At 43.5% G+C, this 21,857-nt stretch overlaps 1 protein-coding gene across 1 annotated transcript; it reads right to left on the reverse strand.

Moving 5' to 3' along the window:
- Nucleotides 1–581: 581 nt before the first annotated feature.
- On the reverse strand, nucleotides 582–21,419 carry si:ch1073-335m2.2 (msx2-interacting protein). Its single transcript, XM_046874883.1, is given in 17 exon segments — nucleotides 582–1,702; nucleotides 2,937–3,095; nucleotides 3,238–3,432; nucleotides 3,530–3,622; nucleotides 3,714–4,978; nucleotides 4,981–10,471; nucleotides 10,474–10,972; nucleotides 11,061–11,161; nucleotides 11,246–11,359; nucleotides 12,301–12,414; nucleotides 12,506–12,631; nucleotides 12,713–12,864; nucleotides 12,942–13,142; nucleotides 13,237–13,397; nucleotides 13,706–14,191; nucleotides 19,682–20,002; nucleotides 20,995–21,419. Coding segments are annotated over 17 exon segments (9,693 nt in total). The 5' UTR covers nucleotides 21,078–21,419; the 3' UTR covers nucleotides 582–1,570.
- Nucleotides 21,420–21,857: the final 438 nt, after the last annotated feature.

A 21,857-nucleotide genomic window follows, 5' to 3' on the forward strand; every position in this document is an offset into this window, starting at 1 on the left:
TGTCTTGACTTAATTTTGAAATGACGTAATTGTAAACACCATTAATTACAAGAATTTTTGGTCTTCATGCTCCATGTTGAAGTTGGTTTCACTAATAAACAAACATTTGCATAACGCATTAATAATTGTCCATGATCATGTTGATTAGAGTATTAAAAACTTGAAGGTGCATCATTTAGAACAGGGAAAAATGTGTGATTAATCAGGAGTTAACTCATGAAAATCTGATTAATCACAATTAAATATTTTAATCGCTTGGCAGCCCTAAAATTTACATTTATCAGCATTCATATTTATTTTTTAGCACATTTAAAAAAAAAAAAAAAACCTACTGAATCATGAAAATCAAGTTCAGTACTATTTTACATGAAGTGTTAGATTTTAAATTGGATTCTGGATTAAAAAAAAAAAAAAGTTAATCAGTTATCGGCGGGTACGATCCGACCTCGCGATCAGTAAAATCCACTTTTAGTTGACCTCTAATTATGATCACAGACCGTTTGAATGAATGTGGTGGGTGCTAATATTTTTGGGATCTCTATAAAATGTACAAAATATAAAAACTTTAAAATTCAGTAAGATTACGAGTGAATTCAGATTTTAATGTGTTTGAAAAATATATAAAGCTAAAAAAGGGTTTTCTGACCATGTTCCAATTTGTTTAGGGACATTTATTTTTTACACAAAATGATTCTCATGATCTCAAGATCAATGAACACAAACAGAGAGAGAGAGAGAGAGAGAGAGAGAGAGAGAGAGAGAGAGAGAGAAAGAGAGTATGACTGTTATATTCAAGTTTTTCTGTTTTTTTGGGGTTTTTTATTTCAGTAAGAAAAAAAAATCGAAGTGCCCGCAAAACAAACCCTTGAGAGCTGCCAGCCCACAAGTCTTAAATATTTACATCACAAACATTATTACGTCCATGTTCTTTATCCGCTCGTCTCCTCCTCCTCAGGATTCTTGGAGTCGCTTCCAACGTTGAAAAATAAAAAGGGGCAGCTCTCCTATGGGTTTTAGCCGTTTATCCGCCGAGTTTTCTTTTTTTTTTTAAATATTTAAAATATTTACAGTCCCACAATCAAGACTCCGAGAGCCGGCGTTCGAGGCTACGCTAACATGGATTAGCAAAGTGAGTGACCAAAAAAAAGTGAGAGAAAGAAGGCTGCTGAGTCGATCCTCTGAAATGTACATTCCCGGGTTATTTCTCCTGATCCATAAACGCTGTGCAGGATTGTTTAAAAAAACACATTAGTCTGTTACATCGCTCTGCATTCTTCAGCTTAAAAAAAAAAAGAAGTAAAATTTTTGTTACTTGTCGTTTCCCCCCCTCACTCTTCAGGGAAAAAAATAAAATAAAAAACATCCTGATTTCCCAAAAAAAAAAAAAAAAAAAAATTCACCAAATAAATAGAAATACAGCAGAGAAATGTGACATGGGTGATAATGATGTGGAGTGGTGCTGAACACACTGATATGTAAAAGAGGATTCCCCCCAACACCACCGCTTTCTCCTGAGCTCCATCTGAAGGAGAACGTGTCCGTGACATCGAGGTCGGTACGAGTCGCAGGATCACACAGACGTGATGACGATCATGAGGTGAGGTGAAATGCTGGAGATCTGGTTGATGAGGTCGGGAGCAAGGCGTGAAAGGTGAGACTCCGAGAACTCGCACGGAGGGAAGATCTGCAGCACGTAGGCGGGCTGAAAGAGAGGATTAGAAAAAACAAACAAACATCAGGGTCACACACTTGGAAAAATAAATACGTGTTGCTTTTTCTGTAAAGCTGCTTTGAGACAATTTCTGTTGTGAAAAGAGCTATAGAAAAATGTGACTTGACTTTAAGCACTTTTACACAACAAATTCATCTGAATCGGAGTGAGCGATGAGGATGATGCTAAGTATTTTAAGTAGGGGTCGGTCGATACGAGCTAAAAATGTATAATCATGAAATTTTCCAGACGATCGACATTATATAGAAATGAAAAATTGTATTTAATTTGGAAACACCCTTTAGAAGACCACAGTTACATTCCAGGCAAAATATGTCTTGTAAACGTATATAACTAGAAAAATACTGTGTTACTGATTTCATTGTAAATTAGGGATGCACCGAAATGAAAATTCTTGGCCGAAACCGAAAACCGAAACACCAAAAGAAATTATGGCAATTATTATTACCATTGCATTTATGTCTATGACTGTACTAAACTTACTAAAATCAAGGCTTTTCAATGGCCCAAAAGTGCATTTTCGGTTTTCGGCCGAAAATTTTCGGTGGCCGAATATTCGGTGCATCCCTATTGTAAACCCATTCCTGACATTGGGTGTAAGCTGTAGTGTACCACAGAGGAGACCACCACCTTCTTTTTCATTGTTGAATCTCGTGAGTGCAGTGCAGAGTGCAGTGCAGTGCAGTGCAGTGCAGTTCCTGTGAGCACTTGCTTGTTGATGTGTGTTTGAGTAGGAGGTTTGTGCTCTATTGTGTAGTAAGACATTGGACACAGAAGAGGACAAAAACGTAAACATTCAGCCTCGACTCTGTATCGTCCTTAGCAGTGTTACAATTTGCAATAATGCAAATTTTAAATTCATGAATATGTAATGGTGTCTACGGTATAGAAAAATCCATATCATAGCATAAAGCCGGTAGTCACGTTCATACCGAAGCACAGATATACCCCTAATATCAAGTGAACTTTAGTAAAAAGTGATTTGACACTCAATATACACATTCAAACCCTATTGCGTTTTGAGCCGCAGCCATTTTAATTTACGTTAGCTGTAAAACGGAGCCAAATGGCAGCGCTGCAGAAACAGCGTGTCTTCTGAAGATTCACACAAAGAAACAAACAATAAAAATGCAATACATTAAAATCTAGACTAGCTAATGCTCTAGTTTTTTATATTTAAGTTACGATCCCGAGATGCACACACCTGATTGGAGCCAGGATTGGGGACATTGATGATTCCTGCTGCCAGTTTGGCCTTCAGGTAATTAATAAAGGCCGATTTAAGCACTTGTGTCTGAGTCACGACGTCTTCCTGATTTAGACCGCAGGGCATGGCGAGCAGGAGGCAGAATTCACTCTCACCCTTCAAGCAAAAATGGGGGAAAAAGTGTCACGGTTTAAAAAAATAATAATAATTTTACCACATACCATTCACCAAAAAGTCTATTAAAAAGTTTATTCGTTTATTTCAAGCTTAAAGAGTAAAAATCATATGTGAGACTTACGGTCATTCTGCGAGCGACTCCTTCAAGCTGTTGCGTTTCTAATCTCATTCTCTGGACGATACGCAGAGGAGGTCCAGTCTCCGGCACGGGAAGTGAGCGCAGGCCGAGAGACTTGTTTCCGCACACAAAATGCAACTGGACAGCAGCAGTTTCATTTTTCAACGCCAGCAGGCCTTGCCACACGATAGGATACCGCTGTTCAACACAAACACACGTGCATCAGAACTTTCCACCTCAACATAAGCAGTCAAATCATTCTCCCATGCTGTAAGAGGCCGTCTTCACTGCTTACCGTGAGAAGCTGTACCATGTTGATTTGCTGGTGTCCAACATGCTCCACTTGACTCTCGGTCTGAGCTTGGTTGTGCTCGGATTCTTGAGCACCCTTTATTAGACATAAAAACACAATTTGCATCGATATAAAACACATTTTTTAAAAGTAACTTTTTTTTTTTTAGCACAAGGTTTAAACTTGCCTGTGATGGCGTGATGTTGCGAGGAGGTTGGCTGATTGCCAGAGGTGAATTTTCAGGAAACTGTGAGTGAACCGTCCGCAGGTTGGTGTACATAGTTGAATACTCTGAAAACGTTGGCACGGTTCCAGAGGTGATCAGCGGCACTCGCTTAGGAGAAGGCATGGCGGACAAGGGACCACGTATTCCCAGCATTCCATCTTTCCCAGGGGGGGGTGTGGCCCTCTTGATTTCGGACTGCTTCAGGGAGTCTTTGTCAGAAACACTTTTCTGTAAAAGATGTGCCCGAGGTGAAAGCGACGGCGTAATGTTGGTCTGGGTCGAGGTGGGAGGGACGGCTTCCGCTATATGCCCCTGATGCAGCTCAGCAGCAGGACGCTCCACCTGTGGGTGGTATATAAGCATCCGCATGTCTCTTGTTTGCATGTTAAACCTCTCCAATGGCAGTCCGCTGTGAAGAGAGCCACGGTACTCTGCTGGTAAAGACTCTGGTTTGAGTTGAGTCGCCGGTGGTCTTGCGAGAGCTTGATGAAAGCGCCTTGCCGCCTCCTCCTCACTTGCTTCATGACCTCTTGCACTGGCTGGGTTGACTTTGAGAACCATCTCTCTGTTCCCCACAGCCTGAGGAGACGTGGGGCGCTGCTGACCGGGCGGCCAAGACGAAGCAATGCCATCATTGTGAATTCCATAGTTCATGACCGCTAGTGGAGGTGTGTTGACTCTAACATCACCCTGAGATAGATGACCCATGGAAATGGCCTGGCCCACACAGTGAGGTGACATTCTTCCCAGACTGCCATGCGTGCTATGAGGAGGCATGATGACGGACTGTTCCGAGTGATGCACACTGGGGACATACTGAGACATCGCAGGTAAACCAGTTGGCAAGACCATGGACACGCCTTTAGGAGACGACGAGCCAATGGGAGAAGACACTTTGGAAAAGGAAGTGTGGGGGTGTCCAGATTTCCGTGGTGAGTGGGGTTCCTGTTTGCTTTGAATGTGTGAAGGGGCTCGATCTGTAGGCGTGCCTGGTATGAACGTGACATGATTGCCACCTGTAGAGGGAAGGTGAGGGCTTATAGCAGGACTTATAGTAGAGACCCAGGGAGATTTCACATTTTCCACATTAATAGGTTCGCTTCCTTCTGCTTTCTTTGAATGCTTCATCAGCATTGCGTATTCCGAGTGATGGAAACTCATTACTTGGGACGGACCAGGTGTCTGCTGTAATCTTTTTACCACCCCGCTTTGCCCGGAGGGTACGGGTCTAATTTGTCTTGTCCGGATTCGTGCTTAATAGAAACATTCGTCTGTGACTTGAGGGAATGACCGTGATCCGTCGGAGGTACAGGACCCTTCGGCACATCTCTTTGGGATCCAATATAATGTTCCTGTTTGATCTGTGGCATCGTTACCAGCTGCTGAGATTCAATGTCCACTGCACTAGGTGGTGGAATCTGACTGATTTTGGCACTAATCCGTTGACGTCCCTCAATCTTCTGTCCAGAATGACTCAGCACCACAACACCCTCAGAGGTGTTGACCCTGAGACCAGCAGTGGGGCCTGTACTCAGGGATGTGCTCTCCACTATAAAGCGACCTGCATTTCCACCCTCCTCTCCGACAGGTGGCCCGTGGTAAGGGCTACCTTCCCCCATGCTGGTCTGGTACATCTGTTTTGGGGGCTGATTATCCACAAACGGGTTAGTCATCGAAAGACTGGGTTTCTCTTCAGATTCAGGGGGGTTGCAAACTCGACTGATGACCGAAGTAGCAGTGGAGGCAATCACAGAAATCACAGACTTCTCATTAAAGACTTGCTTAGTCTCCGAAGACGGTAACGAAGTTGGCTGCCGAACTACTAACTGAGCTGGAATAGAAGATTGCCTGGTTTCATGTAGCGCACTATTGACGTCGCTCTCCCTCGAATGTATGCTTGCAGATGAAGCACTGACCTCTGAAATCGGAATACCCCTCGGTTTTGCGAGAATTTTGCGCAGGTCGCTTGTGTTCTTATCATGAGCAAAGGAATCGGACAGCAAGGTTGGGTTCTCTAACGCGGTTGCGGGAGTGGCCGAAGGGGAAACTACTGCCGTCTCTTTAGCCTGATTTAATCGGTCTGTTGGAGAAACCGAAAGTCTACTTGGATGTGAAGGTTTGAGACAAATACTTGGAGAAATCGAGGGAGACGTACACTCATAAGGATTAGGCCTGAGTGATGTTGGGCTTTTGCTTGCTGCTGGATTAGATGATTTTGGCAAGTCGGGCTGCTCTTTAAGAGCACTCTCAATCACTTTAGGAACTTCAGGGATGATGGCAGTTACACTGCTATCTTGCTTTGATACGGGGGCAATAACAGGAGCAGCAGCTGCGGGGGGAATCTCTGCAGCTGCAGATGCCGCTGCAGACATGGTTTCTGAAGTCTTAATTGAAAGACCCTCAGGTTCCACTACCATTTCTTTGATAGCTTCCTTTTTGTTGACAGCAGCCTTTTGGCCTTTGGCTCTTTTCTGGGCTTTTGGTCTTCCTTTACCTGCTTTTCTTGGTGTCCCCATGTTTGAAGTGTCCTCTTGGACAGTGGCCGAATTGCTGCCTTCAACAACTTTGGCATCTGGGACTAGAGTTTGAATATCCGAGTCTGGGTCTACCACAGTGCTCATGACTTGGTCTTGTGGCAAGCCGCATGACAGGTCTTCAGATGTAATGGAATCGATGGCGGCAGCAAGTTCCGTTTCACTAGCAGGATTGGCAGGCTTGTCTTCCTCACGCCCCTCTACAAGTTCAGATAACGGGGCTTGAGACTCGGTTGAGTTTTTGAACTGAAGAGGAACGGGTTCTTCTGTGAGCTTGGCAATGTTCTCCACAGCTTGTTCTAGTTCCATCTGGTGGGATAACAATGCTTCATGGGGATCCTTGACCTGGAGTGGTGGTGTTGCAGACTCCTTAATATTTCCATCTTCCCCTAAAATCTCATTCTCCAATCTAGACTCTGGGATTGGCTCTTTGGGCGATGTACCTGGCACAACCTTTTTCGGACAGTCGTCATGCCCAGATTCATCCTCGCCGGTTTGCAGCATCGCCTTTACCTCAGTCATGTCAAGCCTGATTGTGAGGTTTTTGAGAACGAGAGATTTATCCTCAGTCATCAGCTTTGAACTACAGGTTATCCGAGCAGTTTTTGCTTTCATGCTTTTGTCCAGAGACGACTGCTCCTGAACAGACTCCCCAAGTTTATTTTGGCTTCCAGTAGTGCTCTCTGTTTGAGAGATCCTCTCATGTTTCATTTCTAAAATGCTTTGTGGTTTATGCTCCTCATTTTTCTCGTTTGCTGAAGGACCGCCATCATGTTGGCCACTGCCATCCTGAGAATCCACGTCCATCTCAGCAGGATTTATAGCACCAGACAGCCTATCAGTTTTTTCTCCTTTTTTCGCTAAACCAGACCCGGTACCTTGATTCGCAGCTTTGTTTATGTAAGGAGAATGTTTACCTTTGCCTACTTTGACCGTTTCACTGTTTGCGGTTTCACCAATTTCAAACTCCTTGGCCTCAGGTAATTTTGAGCGTTCACTCTTTCCGGCTGATAAATCCTCTCCTTGACGCCGATTCTTCGGAGGACGCCCGCGCCGACGACTGTCTGGTTCTGATTGCTGTTGGCTTGCATCTTTGTCTACACCACGCTTGCGTCCGCCTCGTGGTGAGTCCACATCCTTGCCAGTTTGTTGTGTAGATTCATCATCTACTGGGGTGGCATAAACAGAACGCACATTTCGACGTCTTGCTCTCACAGGGGGGGTGTTCTGTTCAACACTTTGTTCGGCGTCAGGACTATGGATGGGCGACTTGCCGGTCGACTTGCCATCGAAATTTGCTTTTGAGGAGTCCACTCTTGGAGAAGAGGAACGTTTAAGTTTTTCTCTATCGATGCGTTCACTTTTGCGAGTACTTTGTTTGTCTGGTATGTTTGATGGGGTCATAGGGGCTACTGGTGTTGTAGGTGAGGCTTTGCCCTTCTTGTTTCTGGACCTTGGAGGTGGAGAGATCGGTTCATCTACTGTATAGCTCTCTGCACCTTTTGACTCAGTTTCTTTGGCTGGAGGTTCAACTTCTACGGCTACAGGCTCTGGTTTCTCTACTCTTACTTCACCCTCGTCTATAATCATAGGAGAGGGAGAATTCTGTAATTCAGGGATCTTAGTATGTGGTTCAGATTTGGGTTCATAGCTTACTTGAGTGTCATTAGTCGGTTTCTCGCTACTAGAGCGCCGCTCATCATCCCTGTCACTAGTCAGTTCCAGCTCTTCAGTAGGACTTGTTTTGATTTCATTCATTAAAAGCTTTGAGTCTTGGGATTCTGATCGATTTAAGTCAGAAGGTTCTTGTTGCAGTGGAAAGGTCACTGAGCTCATTGGCTGTTCGGATTGGTTTTCCTCCTCTTTCACTGAAAGTTTAGGAGAAGGTGCGTCGACATTACAAACTTCAGGCTGTGGTGACGTCTCCTTAATTGTTACACTAGGTGGTGATTTCTGGGTTTCTTGAACAGGAAAGGGTGGCAGGATTAGCACAGGGCTTGACTGAGGGGCTTGTACAGGGCTGACTGGTTTAATCTCAGCTGGCTTAATTTCAACAGGTTCAATAGCACCACGATGCACTTCCTCTTGGGTTTTATCACTGACATCAACACCTTCCTCTTTCTTGGACTCTGGTTGAGACTGCTCCTTCCCCCCCTTCTGTTGCTGCAGTCTTGTCAACTCCAAAAAGCGGTCATGGAAGAGGACCACTGGCTCAGAATCAGGTTGACCCTCAATTTGGCCTTGCTGGTTACCTGGATAGCACATACCATGTTCAGGGTCTTCATGCTTTCTTTCAAGGTGCTGGAGACGCCTCGAGTCTTGCTCAAAGATTGAACTGTGAAAAAAGCGAGAGGCAAAGAGCTCGCGCCGTTCTTGTTCTTCTGGTTTAGGATCTTCTTTACGGTCATCTAGTTTATCCTCAGACTCGCTTCGTATTTTCTTCTTCTTCATGTACCAGGAAGGAGTTGGTCGCGGAGTTGACTCTACCTTTTCTGTATCTTTTCTGCTTCTGAAACTGGCAAAATGAGAATCGCTGTCCAGAAAAGACCAGTTGTCTTCCCTTGAGGAGGATAAAGATTTTGCGCGTTCCAGCAGCGCTTTAGTGTCTGGTGTAATGGTCTGGTCAAGTGCAAATGAACAAAACTTGTTCCTCTCCAGCGAGCCGGTCAGTTTGGATTCCGATAACCTGTCTCCGCGATGCCTTTCAGGGAAAGAGATTGAGGTTGAGGGCATGGGAGAGTTTGGTTTGTGTTCTCGATCTTCTTCAGAATCAGAGCGCACCTCACCAGGCTCTAAATCGGGCCAGAGTCTATATTCCAAATAGGAATGAGTGAGGCGTCTTTTTTCTGAGCTCCTTGAAAAGTCAGGCAACAAGTCCTGCTTCAGGCGACTTTCCCAACGTTTCTGCTCATCATGAAGAGATGTGCTTAGCTTAGGGACCTGTGAAGTGTGGACACGTTTAACCGTTAGCTCCATGTCCTGGTGAGAACTGTCTTCCTGTTTAGGTTGTTCTTTTACTTCTTTCGCATTAACTAGTTGGGAAACATCTGTATATTCTTCCTCGCCATGTTGAGAGGCATTGAAATGGGGAGAGTTTGCACTCCACTCCGACTCGTCGCTCTTTGGCCGGAATATCCGATACACCCGTTCTCTTTTGGTGCCAACTTCCACGTCCAAGTGATCCTGTTTCTTGCTCTTGCTTGGAGGAGAGTTATCAGTGACATCCTGCGGTGGCTTGCCGACCTCATGCACCAAGCTACGGTGTTCTAAATCTTCTGCGTCAACACACTGAGGAGCATCAGTTTTTCCCGGTTTATCAGACTCTTGAAGCTGTTGGCGAAGTCTTCGGTTCTGTTCCATTTGCTTTCGATAACTCTGAGAAAGATCTATATCCAAATACTCTTCCCTTCCTTTGGTGTCTTTCTCTGGTGTTCCATCGTTTGAAAATCGCCTTGGAACGCTTGGTCCAGACTGAGATTTCGAGTCAGAAGTCTCCATGTTCGTATCGGAATGCTCTTCTTGTCGTCCAGATGAGTTTTGGGAATCAGATCGGTGATCTAACTCGTCCCTAAAATGAGACGTCATCCTCTCCGATTTGGATTTAGAATGCTCTCTTTTATGTGCATCTTTTTCTGTTTTCACGTCGCTTTCTCCTTCCTTTAAATTAGACGCCCCCGAATCTGCAGGTTGATTGACCACCGCGTTCTGTTCATCCTCAAGGCGACCTCTCTTTTGTTTACTGGCTTTGCTCCCAGGATCTCCAAAGCGCCTTTTTCGTGCCGCGAGCCTGTCAGAATCCAAAAGGGAATCTTTCCCTTCGGTTCCAAGTTCTGATTTGAGGTGTTTCTTTGATCGGCCTTTGTTATCTCTATCCGCAGACTCAACTTTAGCGATGTCGAGTTTCTCTTTTTGCGACTCCAAACGAGATATTAGATCAGAAGGGGAAGGTTCACCTTCCACTTTGTGCCTCTGTCTCTCTGAACCCTCAACATCAGAACCTTTAGTTTTTCCAGAATTTGAATCCAAGCTGGGCTCCCTGTCTGCTTCCGTATAAGGTATGCTAGGCGACTGTACTTTTCCCCTTCTCGATTTTGCTTTCTCGCCTTTCTCTCTGTCTGCTTTCTCTTTGCGTCTTCCGCGTTTGCTCTTTTCCGCCGCACTTAAGCGGTCAGCCTCAGTTGCTCCACTTCTCTGTCCAGACTCTCTGGTTTAAAATCCACCGGAGACTCCTCTGCCTTTTCAAACTGAGGCGTAGGAGATAAGGAGCTACAGCTCCCACTTCTCTCAGAAGAGTGCCTGTACACGCGTCGCTCCGCTTCCCTGGAGATGCGTTCAGACGGTGAAGGAGAGGCAGTAGGGGTTATGGGCCTGCGTGGATGAGACGGGCTCCACCTGCTACGGTCAGCCTCAAAGCGTTCCCGTTCTCGCTCACGTTCCCGCTGGATGTAGCTATACTTTCTTATATCCTGTTCGAAGGGGTCTCTGTAATCTCGGTATTCACGAGGGTCTTCGTGATAGCGTGGGTCATAATGGTCACCTTGGTAATGGTCTAGTTCCGGGTAACGCTCACGACTCCGAGCAGGATAGTCTCGCCTGGGGTCTTCGGGATAGATCCCTGGTGCCCGGACGTTCTCATAGTATGCCCTCTCTGCTGAGAATTCATGATACGAAGGTCTTCGTTCGTCCCTGACAACAAGGATGATGGGAAAGTGAATAAAATGTAACATTTAAAGCATAGATAATAAATGGTGTTGAAAGGAGATTAAGCAGTTACCTTCTGTCAGCAGGGATTTCATAGAAGTCACGCATATCCTGCCCTGATGCCTGCATAGAGCGATAAAATGCCACTTGACTCTCCTGACTAGCAAAATCAACCTGCAGGAGACAAACACATACCTGAAGCAACATGTACAACTAGCGATACATTTCCATCAGAGGCAAACAAGCTAATATCTATACCTTCATTTTGTTACCGCCAAGCTTCCATCCTTTGGTCTCTCTTACGGCTGTTTGCGCAAAATCTGTGTTGTTGTACAGAATCAGGGCCATCCCTTTCAACCTGTCGAACACAACCTGCAAAAATACCATAAGTAAGCAACACTACAGGCTTCCTTCACATTTTTCATTTCACATTTCCATACTCAAATATGCAGACTTTCCCTTTTAAGACCATATTTATCTCAAATAATGATTTTAAAAATTCTCTCTATAACACGAGTTATGCTACAATCTTTGATGTTTGCTATTACATTACCAAATAACTGCCAGATGTTTGTAGCTACTGTAGCTTATAGAAACTAACACCAAACCACATTCAAAGCACAGCATTTGATTAAAGCAATTCTAACAGTGCAATGTTACTCATTTATAAATTACATTTTTTCACCTGTAAACCTTCAATCTTACAGCAACAGAAGTCCACACCGAGACGCCGTTTTCAGTCAATGAAAACGTAGCTTTTTCAAAATGCTCTCCAAAGTCGATACAATTGAAAAAGTCGTTTTTCGTGTCACTGTGTGGACAGTGTGTGAAAAGGCTGTCGAAAAACGATGACGCATTTTTAGTCACTCCAGGGACGTTTCAAAGAGCCCGAAAAGGAATACAAACATCAGGTGGAAATGACGAGATTTCACGTTTTGCTAGTGTGCAACAGGGACGCAATCATTTTCAGACGTTTCAGTGTGGATGGGAACTTTTGGGAAATGATCGAAAATGAAAGTGTGGACACAGAGCGTTTTAAGACGAAAATGTATCCGGATTAGTGTAGATGTAGCTTTTGGGTTTATAAAAAAATATTTCTTAAAATTCTTAATTTTATATTATACAAAACCAAATAGAGCAATAGGATGTAAACCCTGATGTTTAATAATACTCAGTGTTCTTTCCCTGCAATACTAATACAGTCCTGGAAATCACTCTAATCAATTTCCATACTTTTTCACATTTTTCCAAAACGCACAGAAACCCAAATACAATCCCAACACAACTGTATGCACCAGGCATGTAATGAATACCTTCACCACGTGTCCATAGCGACAGAAGTGCCGTGTAATGTACTGTTCTGTGATGTTGGAGGACAGACCGTCTAACCATACACACGTCGTAGGCATACTCTTCCCAAAACCAAGCTGCAAAACAACAGAAAACGTGAATCCATCTGATAAGATTTTTATTTATTTATTTATTTATTTATTTGAACCAGAGTAGCTAGACAAATACCTTGAGTCTGTTGGCACCCAGGTATTCTCCATCCATTTTCTTAATAGCTTTACACACACTGGCGATATCAGAGTACTGCACAAAGGCATACTGCGGGACTCCGTTAACCCTTTTAATATCGATATCCTGATAAAACAAAAGTAAATACATTTGAGGTGAGGTACAGGTCAATACAGGGAGGAACAGGGCTTCAACTCAAACACCTACCACTATCTCTCCAAAACGCTGGAAAACATCAAGCAACTGCTGGTAGTTAGTCGTTTTCTCCAAATTTCCAATAAACAAGGTTCTGGTTGCTTTTGGATGAAACTCGTCGATGCGTCCGTCCAGCGGTCGGAACTCATTCTCACTTTCGGTCTCTGTTACAAAGAACCACTGGGTAAGAAATGAACACCAATCTGCAAATCCACATCACTCCCAGATCCACAACACTCACCAGGTCCGTTCCAAGCGGTCACTTCTATCATCATACCAAAAAACAGCTTTCCCTTGGACACGCTGAGAGCTTTCTCCTGGTCTTCTTGCTGCCTGAAGAACACCAAGCCATATCTCTCCTCTGAAGCTCCATGGATCTGCACTGAGGTCACCTTCCCATACTTCTTAAACTCATGGAAAAGACCGTCTTTCAGACTTGTGTCTGGAGAAGAAAATAAATAAATAAATAAAAATTCAGGTCTGATGCAACATTACAGCATAAAACATTCTTCATGCCCACTGTTTTTGGTACAGACCTGTGGATCGAACAGGGAGGTTCTGGACCCTGATGCCAAAACTCCTACGTGGTTCATCACAGTCTAGTGACAGTGGAGGAGGAGCTGGAGGTGGGTGGGTGGCTGCAGACTGAACTGAGCGAGCTCGGGAACCCTCGCTAGAACTGCTGTTGGAGTCACTGCTGCCAGAGGATGAAGAACAAAAGAACCACTTTGAACACACTTGTAAAGTACAACGAGACTAAATCATAACAGTGAACAAGGGCAAGTTCCCGACTGAACACACTTGTCCAGCATATTCCACAATCATCAAGGAAATGGCCAACAGCAATTTTATATGCCCAACCATATCTAGAGCAAGTGGAAGGTGAAACTTTCAAATCGCTTTTATAAAAAAAAAAAAAAATAATAGTTTCTTGCATTTAAACGCTGCCATCTGAAGCGATGAAGTGATCCAAACTCATGAATGGAAGGAGACAAATCCACCTACCTGCCGCTTCCGGTACTGCTGGTGCTGCTGACCGAATCAGAGCTGGATGATCTGCTTCGGGACCGTGAACGTGGACCTCTGCCTGGAGAAACAGGGGCTCTTTTTGGGGAATGGGAGGCTTTGGGGGTCTGTCCTGTGGTCCTTTGTGGAGAAGGGTGCCGCGATTGGGAGGAATGAGAAGATCGACTCCGGCGATGATGGTAAGTCCGATCCACTCGCCGCCCCCTGTCATCGCGGTAAGGATCTCGCCGTGCGGAACCAGATAAAGTAAAAGGATCGCGGATTCGAGATTCAAAATGTGATTCCGGGGTCTCAAACCCCCCGCCAATTGCAGTAACTGTAGGGCTGGCCCCGACTCCAGAGGCAAAAATGGCACGGTCTCTGTAATAGTCCGTGTTGTAATGCCGCGGCCTATCGAAAGTGCCACTGCGCTCATGGTGTCCGTATGGATTGTGCTCGTACGCTCGTTCCCGACTGTCTGAACTGCTGTGAGAGGGACAGAAGGATATAAGAAGGGAAAGAAAAGTTTCAACATCATCTAACAACACCTTTTTTTTGGGGTGGGGGGGGGGGGGTAAGGAGGATTCATGCAACACTCATTGATGATTGGATCAAACTTCACCTGACAGCCAGTCATAACACGGCTTTACAAATCAATTCAAACACACACAAAACAAACACTGGACAAAACATCTAGCATGTTTCTGTGCAAATAAAGCACATCAGCTGACCACGCGAGTCATCACTGAATCGCTTAAACTCATTATAAGCCTTCTTTCGATTTAAACTAATTACTTATTTATTACACTACAACATACAGTAATATTCATTCCACCATAATGTGCACACTAAGTGCAGATACATTCTGAATAAACTAAGTTTGATTATGTTTTTCTGTGGATCTTAGCTAACAATCCCAAAGCCTACGAGATTAGCATCGTGCAGTCCACGTGCTCAAGTACATTTCATAGCAGCATCTCGTCAGCCAGGAGACGGAGGTGTTTACTGCTGGAAAACCAGTTTTATGTTGTTTGAGAGACACGTGCATGTTTCTTGCGTTTCAGTGCAACAAACTCAGTAGACACGACCTGAAGATTTTCTTTGACCAAACAAATCTATAAATATGCAGATGCACTTTATACTCATTCAGCATGAAGAACAGCTTTACACTCTCAGCATCAGGACGGTTTCATTTCTCCAAACGTTCAGTTAAAACACTTTGCTTTGCCTCTTGTAAAACTCTTCAAAGATGTTCTTCACTGGCTGGAGATTTCGTGTTCATCCCAGAGCAGTTCAGTAGGATTGAGGTGCGGTGACTGGGCAGGTCGTATTATGATAGATATCACTCCAGACATCTGTTTACTCTCTAAATAACACGTACAGAACTCAGACGTGCGCTTCGGCTCAACGTCTTGTTGTACGGTGAAGTCGCTTCCAATGAGCCGCAGTCCAGACGGATCTGCATGGTGATGAAGTGTGGAAGGGGAGCCATGTTGATGCAGGATTTCTTTCACTTTCCAGAATCTTCCCTGCTCTAAAACAACCCCAAATCATTAAACTTCCACCTCCATGTGTGAGTGTGGGGGTGAGGAAGTCTGATTACATCTTCTCTCCTGTTCTCCATCTTCTGGTAGAGTCAAAAATGTCCAGTTTGTACCTCACAGAACTTTTTCACTCATTTACTCTCCAGCTCTTGTGGGGTTTTGCCTTTTAGTGTTTGTTGCATAGAAACTAAAGGAACATGTGTGCGTCTGCAAAACCCTACGAGACTCTGTTTTCAAACAATTCACAGGAACTTTGTTAGCTGTGATCCAGACACTAATATTCTCCTAATGTGATGAATACACTCAAACTTTTAAACTGAATATAAAATCTAATGTTTTCTTCCTAGACAAAGCTTGTATGAGAGTTATGATATCTACACCAGCTTCTTAGAAACAGCTCAGAATTTCTTTTTTTGTTGTAAATAAATATGAATATCTCCATGAAAAAAGTCTATTCACAGATTAGCAATCTCTGCAAGCTATTCAATAACAACTGAAACTAAAACTTTTAGCTTTATACATGTGAAAAATGTGTATTATTTACAATATATTTATCATTATGTTGCTGCTGTAGCTTTAATTTGTGAACCAGCGCTGATTTATTCACTGAGAGACTCGAAGCACTTCTGTATGTAGGTCTGGATAATGGCGTCTGCTAAATGCCATGAATGTAAATTTATTACTGATGAAGATAGAAACTATGTTCAGTTTAAACTAGCGGACTGATCTCTGATGTGCCTCACAATCTTCATCAGATCACTTCATATTTAAACAACAAAAAAAAAAACATTATTTGTGGTTTTAACACAAATGTATTACGTTTTGTCTACTGTTAATGGAAAAAGTTCTCGTCGGTCTCTGGTGTTCCTGTAGTTAATGGTGTATGGCGTCTATACACAAACCAGGAAGTGAAATATCACCTATTACACACACACACACACACACACACACACACACACACACACACACACACACACACACACACACACTATTCATTACTTTATCTGAATCTATTTGTTTTCCTTTGTCCTGGCAGATGAACAGAATGGCACAGATTTCACATTTGCCCAAAACTCATCTCCAGACGTGTGTATGCTCTTCCCTGAACAAGGGCACAAACAATTGTGCTGCAGCAGCACTAGGCATACACTCATGCACATCTGGGTCAAGAACTTCAGTTTAGGTTCACATCAAACACCAGAATGAAGAAAAAAGTCTGATCTCTGTGAATTTAACCATGGCATAGTAGTTGTTGGTTGGTGCTACCAGATGGTTTAAGAATCTCCTGAAGTTTACACAGAGTGGTGCGCAAAACAAAAAACATCCCATGAGCAAATGGTCTGCAGGCTGAAACATGATTTTCAGAGAGACCAGAAGAGAATGAACAGACTGATCTGAGCTGCATAATGTCTATAGAAACATTAGGATCTGATTAAGTCTTAGAAGACCAAATCAAGTATCATCAACACAGACTCACCCACACGGGACAGCAGAAGACATGGTAAAGGTTTTCTTTTATTCCCTCCACGAATGTGATTTTATTAATTTTTTTCTCCCTGTGTTTGTTCACGAACGCCCCCAATTCTTGTTCTTGGCTGACAGCAGTGAACCCTGATATGGTCTTCAGTTCTGATTTAATTGAAGCTCACCAACTTCAAGTTGTGTGTTCCACAATCCCTCCATTTTCTCTTAAGAAAAAGCTGTCTCCGCCCACAAAACTGTCAATCACTTGGTGTTTTGTGCATCACTCTGTGTAAACTCCAGGGACTGTTGACTGTGAAAACACCAGGAAATCAGTTTGTTCTGAAAAACTCAAACCCCAACATCCACACGTCAGTTAGACACAGAGGTCACATCTTTTCTGCAGTCTGGGATTTGATGTGACCATAAACAAACATCTGCTTGAGGTCACCCCTAATGCTGCTGCAAAACAATGGGCTGAAATGGGTGAACATCTACAGCTACCAGGAACCCAGTAGAAAAGAAGGATATATATGCACAGCTCTCCATCAGAGTTTTTGCATATCGTCGCTTCAACATGGCGGCGCTCACAGGGGGTTAGTGAGAAACAATACGGTTTGACTCTAACGTAGAGCGAGTGGCGACGTGTGTTTTATTAATGACTTTAGATGATGGAGTCTGTGTGAATGCTCTGGTGAACACTGGAACATCTTCAGAACAGAACTATATGGTATAACAATTGAATAAGAGTGAATTAAAGTGTTTCTGTAAAAGCACTAATCCTTATTTAGCTGCTAACGTTTGGTTTGTAAAATGTACATAAATGAAAGATGAACGTTTATAAGATGAAGGCAGTTTTGCGTCTACTGATTGTGGGTGTTTGTGTTTTCTTCTTCATTGCTCACTCCTCATGCTCTCCAATACACTGAACTGTGGTGTTATTATTTAAAACAATGCCAGAGGAAAGAGTGGGGAGAAAAAAACAAAAATAACATCAGCAACAAGAAAGTGACATTCAGGAGAAAGGACAGAAAGTCAAACAGGAGGGAGGGAGAAAAGATAGAACGAAAAGAAAGAAAGAAAAACGGGTTAATGACACACTATCAGCTCAGAAAGAATCCGTGAGGTCTTTCTGTGCGACCAGGCAGTGTGTTTATTTACTCATTTTCAAGATTTATTCCAATTGTACAAGCTGTAAGATTAGTGGGAATGGGGAGAAAAGGACAAATTAAAAGAAAAGCAAATATCTGGGTTAGATAAAAGAAAAGCACAGAAGGTGCATGAGGCAGGGCAATACCAACCTTTTCAGAGCAGTAATTCAACCTACATATTCCAAACACAATATAGGAGGGCAAATGTGTGAGCCAAAAATAGAGAGGCCAAAAAAAGGTGAGTGAAAAAGGGGTAAACTGCGCCTTGTTGCTGTCGTGATTAAAAAAAAAAAAAAAAAAAGCCTCCAGTGAGAAGAAAGAAGAAAATCCAGACAGGGCTGTGATTCTTCACACAATCTGCTGCGAGGGGTGAGAGTTCTCAAAAATTCAAAAAATTATCCTGACAGGTGTGAGAAGAATAAAAAAATCCAGGAGTTTGGTGTGGAGTAAAAAAGGTACAGCTGATATCCATGTTCTAAATCAGAAATAATCCCATTAACGGTTTCAGGGCAGGATGAGACCTACGGCTTCTTCAGATCACCAAAAAGAGGATTTCTGGTGCTGGACAAAACAAAACAAACAGTAATCCCAGTCTGATTGTAAATTACTTCCATTAAACTTTGGGAATTGGACAGACTCTGGGATATTCCTTTATTAGAGGACAGTATGTTTGTTAGTACATAGAAATCCTCAGTTTTGTCGGTACTTCTGTAGTCCACTCGATCACACTCTGGGTACATCCATGTTCGAGTTAAATCCAAACTTGGCTTGAAGTCCGATATCGTACATCCCAAAAACATAAAAAAATAAATAAATATAGGGTTAGATCCGTGTTCAAAAAGTTTTCTTCACTTATCCAATCTGGATGTCTTCTGAGCTTCGATCTTCCAGCTCCTCCTTTGGTTCGTGTCGTGTGTTTAGCTCCAGCCCTAACGTTACTAGCGGGTGGAAAAATGATGGGAAATGAAGCCCTGACAGTGTTAGCGAGTAGCTCCACACGGACCACCGAAAGGCCACCAGATCTCCTGACAACCTTTCACACGTCTTCTCTTCCATCCAAAGGCGCACTTTTTTTTAAAAACCCTTTCCCCCCCCCGACTCGTCCTAAATCCAAAATCGGTGTGATACACATCCAGGGTTTTGCCACAGCACCGTGAGAGACAGAGTTAGCACAATGACCAAGATGGAAGATGGAAAAACAAACAAAAATAAATAAAAAATAAACTGATTCTTGAGAAGATTTTTGGATGAAACTACTATTGTGTTGAAAAAAAAAAAAAAAAAGAAAAACAGAAATAAGGAACAAAAAACAAACCACATCACGTACGCACTTAATCCAGTAATGGCATGGGAAATACTTCCACACAGGTGATCCCAGGAAGTACAGGTGATATCCAACACTCTCGTAGGGGGAAGAAAGGAACGCCTAATATCCAAAACTCACCAGATATCCGCAAATCGATCGTAATATCCAAACTCACCGGGATATTTTCCACTCGGGTAATATCCAGCTGGGAGGAAGGATATGGCTCACACAGTAATCCCAATTATTTGAACAACACACCTTTAGAAATCCACACACTCTTTAAAATGAGACAAACAAGATTGATATGGATAATTAATTCCATGAGCGAAGTCGGGCCTCACAGCAGAAGGGAATCCCTAGATAATCAAAAAAGGCAACGGCCTTTCGATTTCTTTCGTTTGTTTTTTGTTTAAACCCAGAAGGAAACCTGAAAGTGTTGGAAAATGGTTTAATTTAGTTTTTGTTTTGACACCACGGTCCCCCTGCAGTTCGAAGGGAGACTGCGTCCACTTACCCGTCTAATCTGCGCTCATAGCGTCCCTCTCTGGTGTGAAGAGACACCGGGGGCCCATAAACGGGACCCACGGCGGCTCTCGAGAAACTCGCAACGTCCCTGGTGTGACTGCTAGACTGCGGGGCGTCGTCCAGGCCCCGGACCGAGCTGGGCACCGAGCCAGGCTCGTTGTAGTCAGTGCGAAGGTCTCGGTCGCCCATTTTATTGACCGCATTATGAGCCTTCTGGGCGCTTTTAATGTCAACGAAATCCACAAACGCCGCCACGCCGCCTTCTGAACCTCGCTTACGGAGGACTTTAACGCTCTCCACGCGTCCATACCTGCAGGACAGACGGGGACACACACACAGGGGACAGAGAGAAACAGAAATTAAATCATCATCTTTCACAGTGGATCAGATCAAGTTAAAATACACACACACACACCTGAGCTCAACACTGCATACAGAAAAGCACATTTAATTCGAATTCATTATTCATTTATTTATTTATTTTTTTACAAACAAGAGCACATGGGGAAATGCTCAGGCCTCCTTCCTCACTTCAACTCACACACACATTTTCAGCTACTTTCAATTTCATATCTGTTAACCTGCAGGAGGTGATCACACACACACACACACACACACACACACACGCGCGAAAGAAGAAAACTGAAAAGAAAAAAAACATTTCTCCTGATCTCTACAAGTAGAATGAAGGTGTTCACTTTCAATGAAGCAAAATAAACTTTAGTTTTCTTTACTCCAAAACAAAATATGTACACGTTTAGCACAAATCTGAAAGGAATCGAGAGATTTTAGAACCAGAATATCGACTTTCTTAGAAAGCAGGCGAGACGATTAGCTTGCTAACTAGCCTAGCCAGGATTAGCATGCTAGCGGAGGAGTGTTAGCTAGCTAGGCTATTACAAAAACCCCTCGCCATTAAAAGGCGACACGATGGCGATAAGTGGATATTAAACAGCGGTGCGTTCCGGAGAAATCACGGGGATAACGCGCTATAACCGCGGGGTGTCCCGGAACAATTAATACACACGCCGTATTTCGGATAAAAAAAAAATAACCGCGCTAGCCAGCTAGCTAATTAGCCAGCGTCAACCACAAGCTAACCGGCTACATAAACCGGAGTCATTTGCGCTCATAATTGAATATTGAACTCTTTTAGACTTCCATAAACATGAGAAGATGTGGATTGTGAAATCCTGTGAGGTAAAAAGTGGACTGTATGTGGCGGCGGCGGTGGTGTTTTTCCCCCGGACGCGAGTGAACCGGAGGCCCCACGCGAGCTAACCTTCATGATATAAAACTCACCGTTTAAAATATTCGACTATTTTCTCCTCCCGGACATGTTCGGGTAAATTTCCCACCCAGAGGTGTCTGGTTTCCCGAACCATCGTGCGCGTCCTCTGCCCTGTTCATGCACATAAGAAGCGCTTTCACCTCTCGGTGTGTGTGTGAAATAATCAGGGAGTTTTTATGGAGACTGAATCGGACCGTCGGGGGGGAAATCCGCCTCTCCAAAATGAACGCCGTGAGAAAAAAAAAAGGAAAGAAAAAAAAACTCCTTTTTGGCTGCTGCGTCTCAACGCAAGCGTGTGAACCCGAGACTGAGCGGGAGCGCGCAAGGCGTGTGAACTCCACCGAGTGGGAGGGAAAGGGGGCACAGCGGGAGCGCGCACGCCTCTCGGCTTCGAGTTTCTGCCACGCGCCTCGCGCTCAGCGCGCCCCCGGCAACGTCACCGAAAAAATGCGGGCTCGTGCACATCACATTACTATTACTATTATTATTATTATTATTATTATTATTATTATTACATTATTATTACACGTGTTATATTATTTCATTATTACATCTATAATAAAAATGTGGCGCATTTCACCATAAAACGTAATCAGATTTATTTATCGCCTAACAGAAAAATAAACCCACACAAGTGCGGTAAATTGAACAAATGGTTGTTATTAAATATAAAATACATTGCAAACCACAAAAGTAAATGAATTGGAAATAAACTTATTAAATGATTTAAATTAAAATTGTATTCTTGCTATGTGGCGCGGTGCCGAATGATCCCCGGTCTGGTACCAGGGTGTTTGGAGCCCCTGGTGTCGACGACAAGCGAGACATGTAATATGTTTTTCTTAAAATCTTCTCCATTATTATTTATTAAATT

Source organism: Silurus meridionalis, chromosome 19 (assembly GCF_014805685.1).
Source record: "Silurus meridionalis isolate SWU-2019-XX chromosome 19, ASM1480568v1, whole genome shotgun sequence".
Taxonomy (NCBI): Eukaryota; Metazoa; Chordata; class Actinopteri; order Siluriformes; family Siluridae; genus Silurus; species Silurus meridionalis.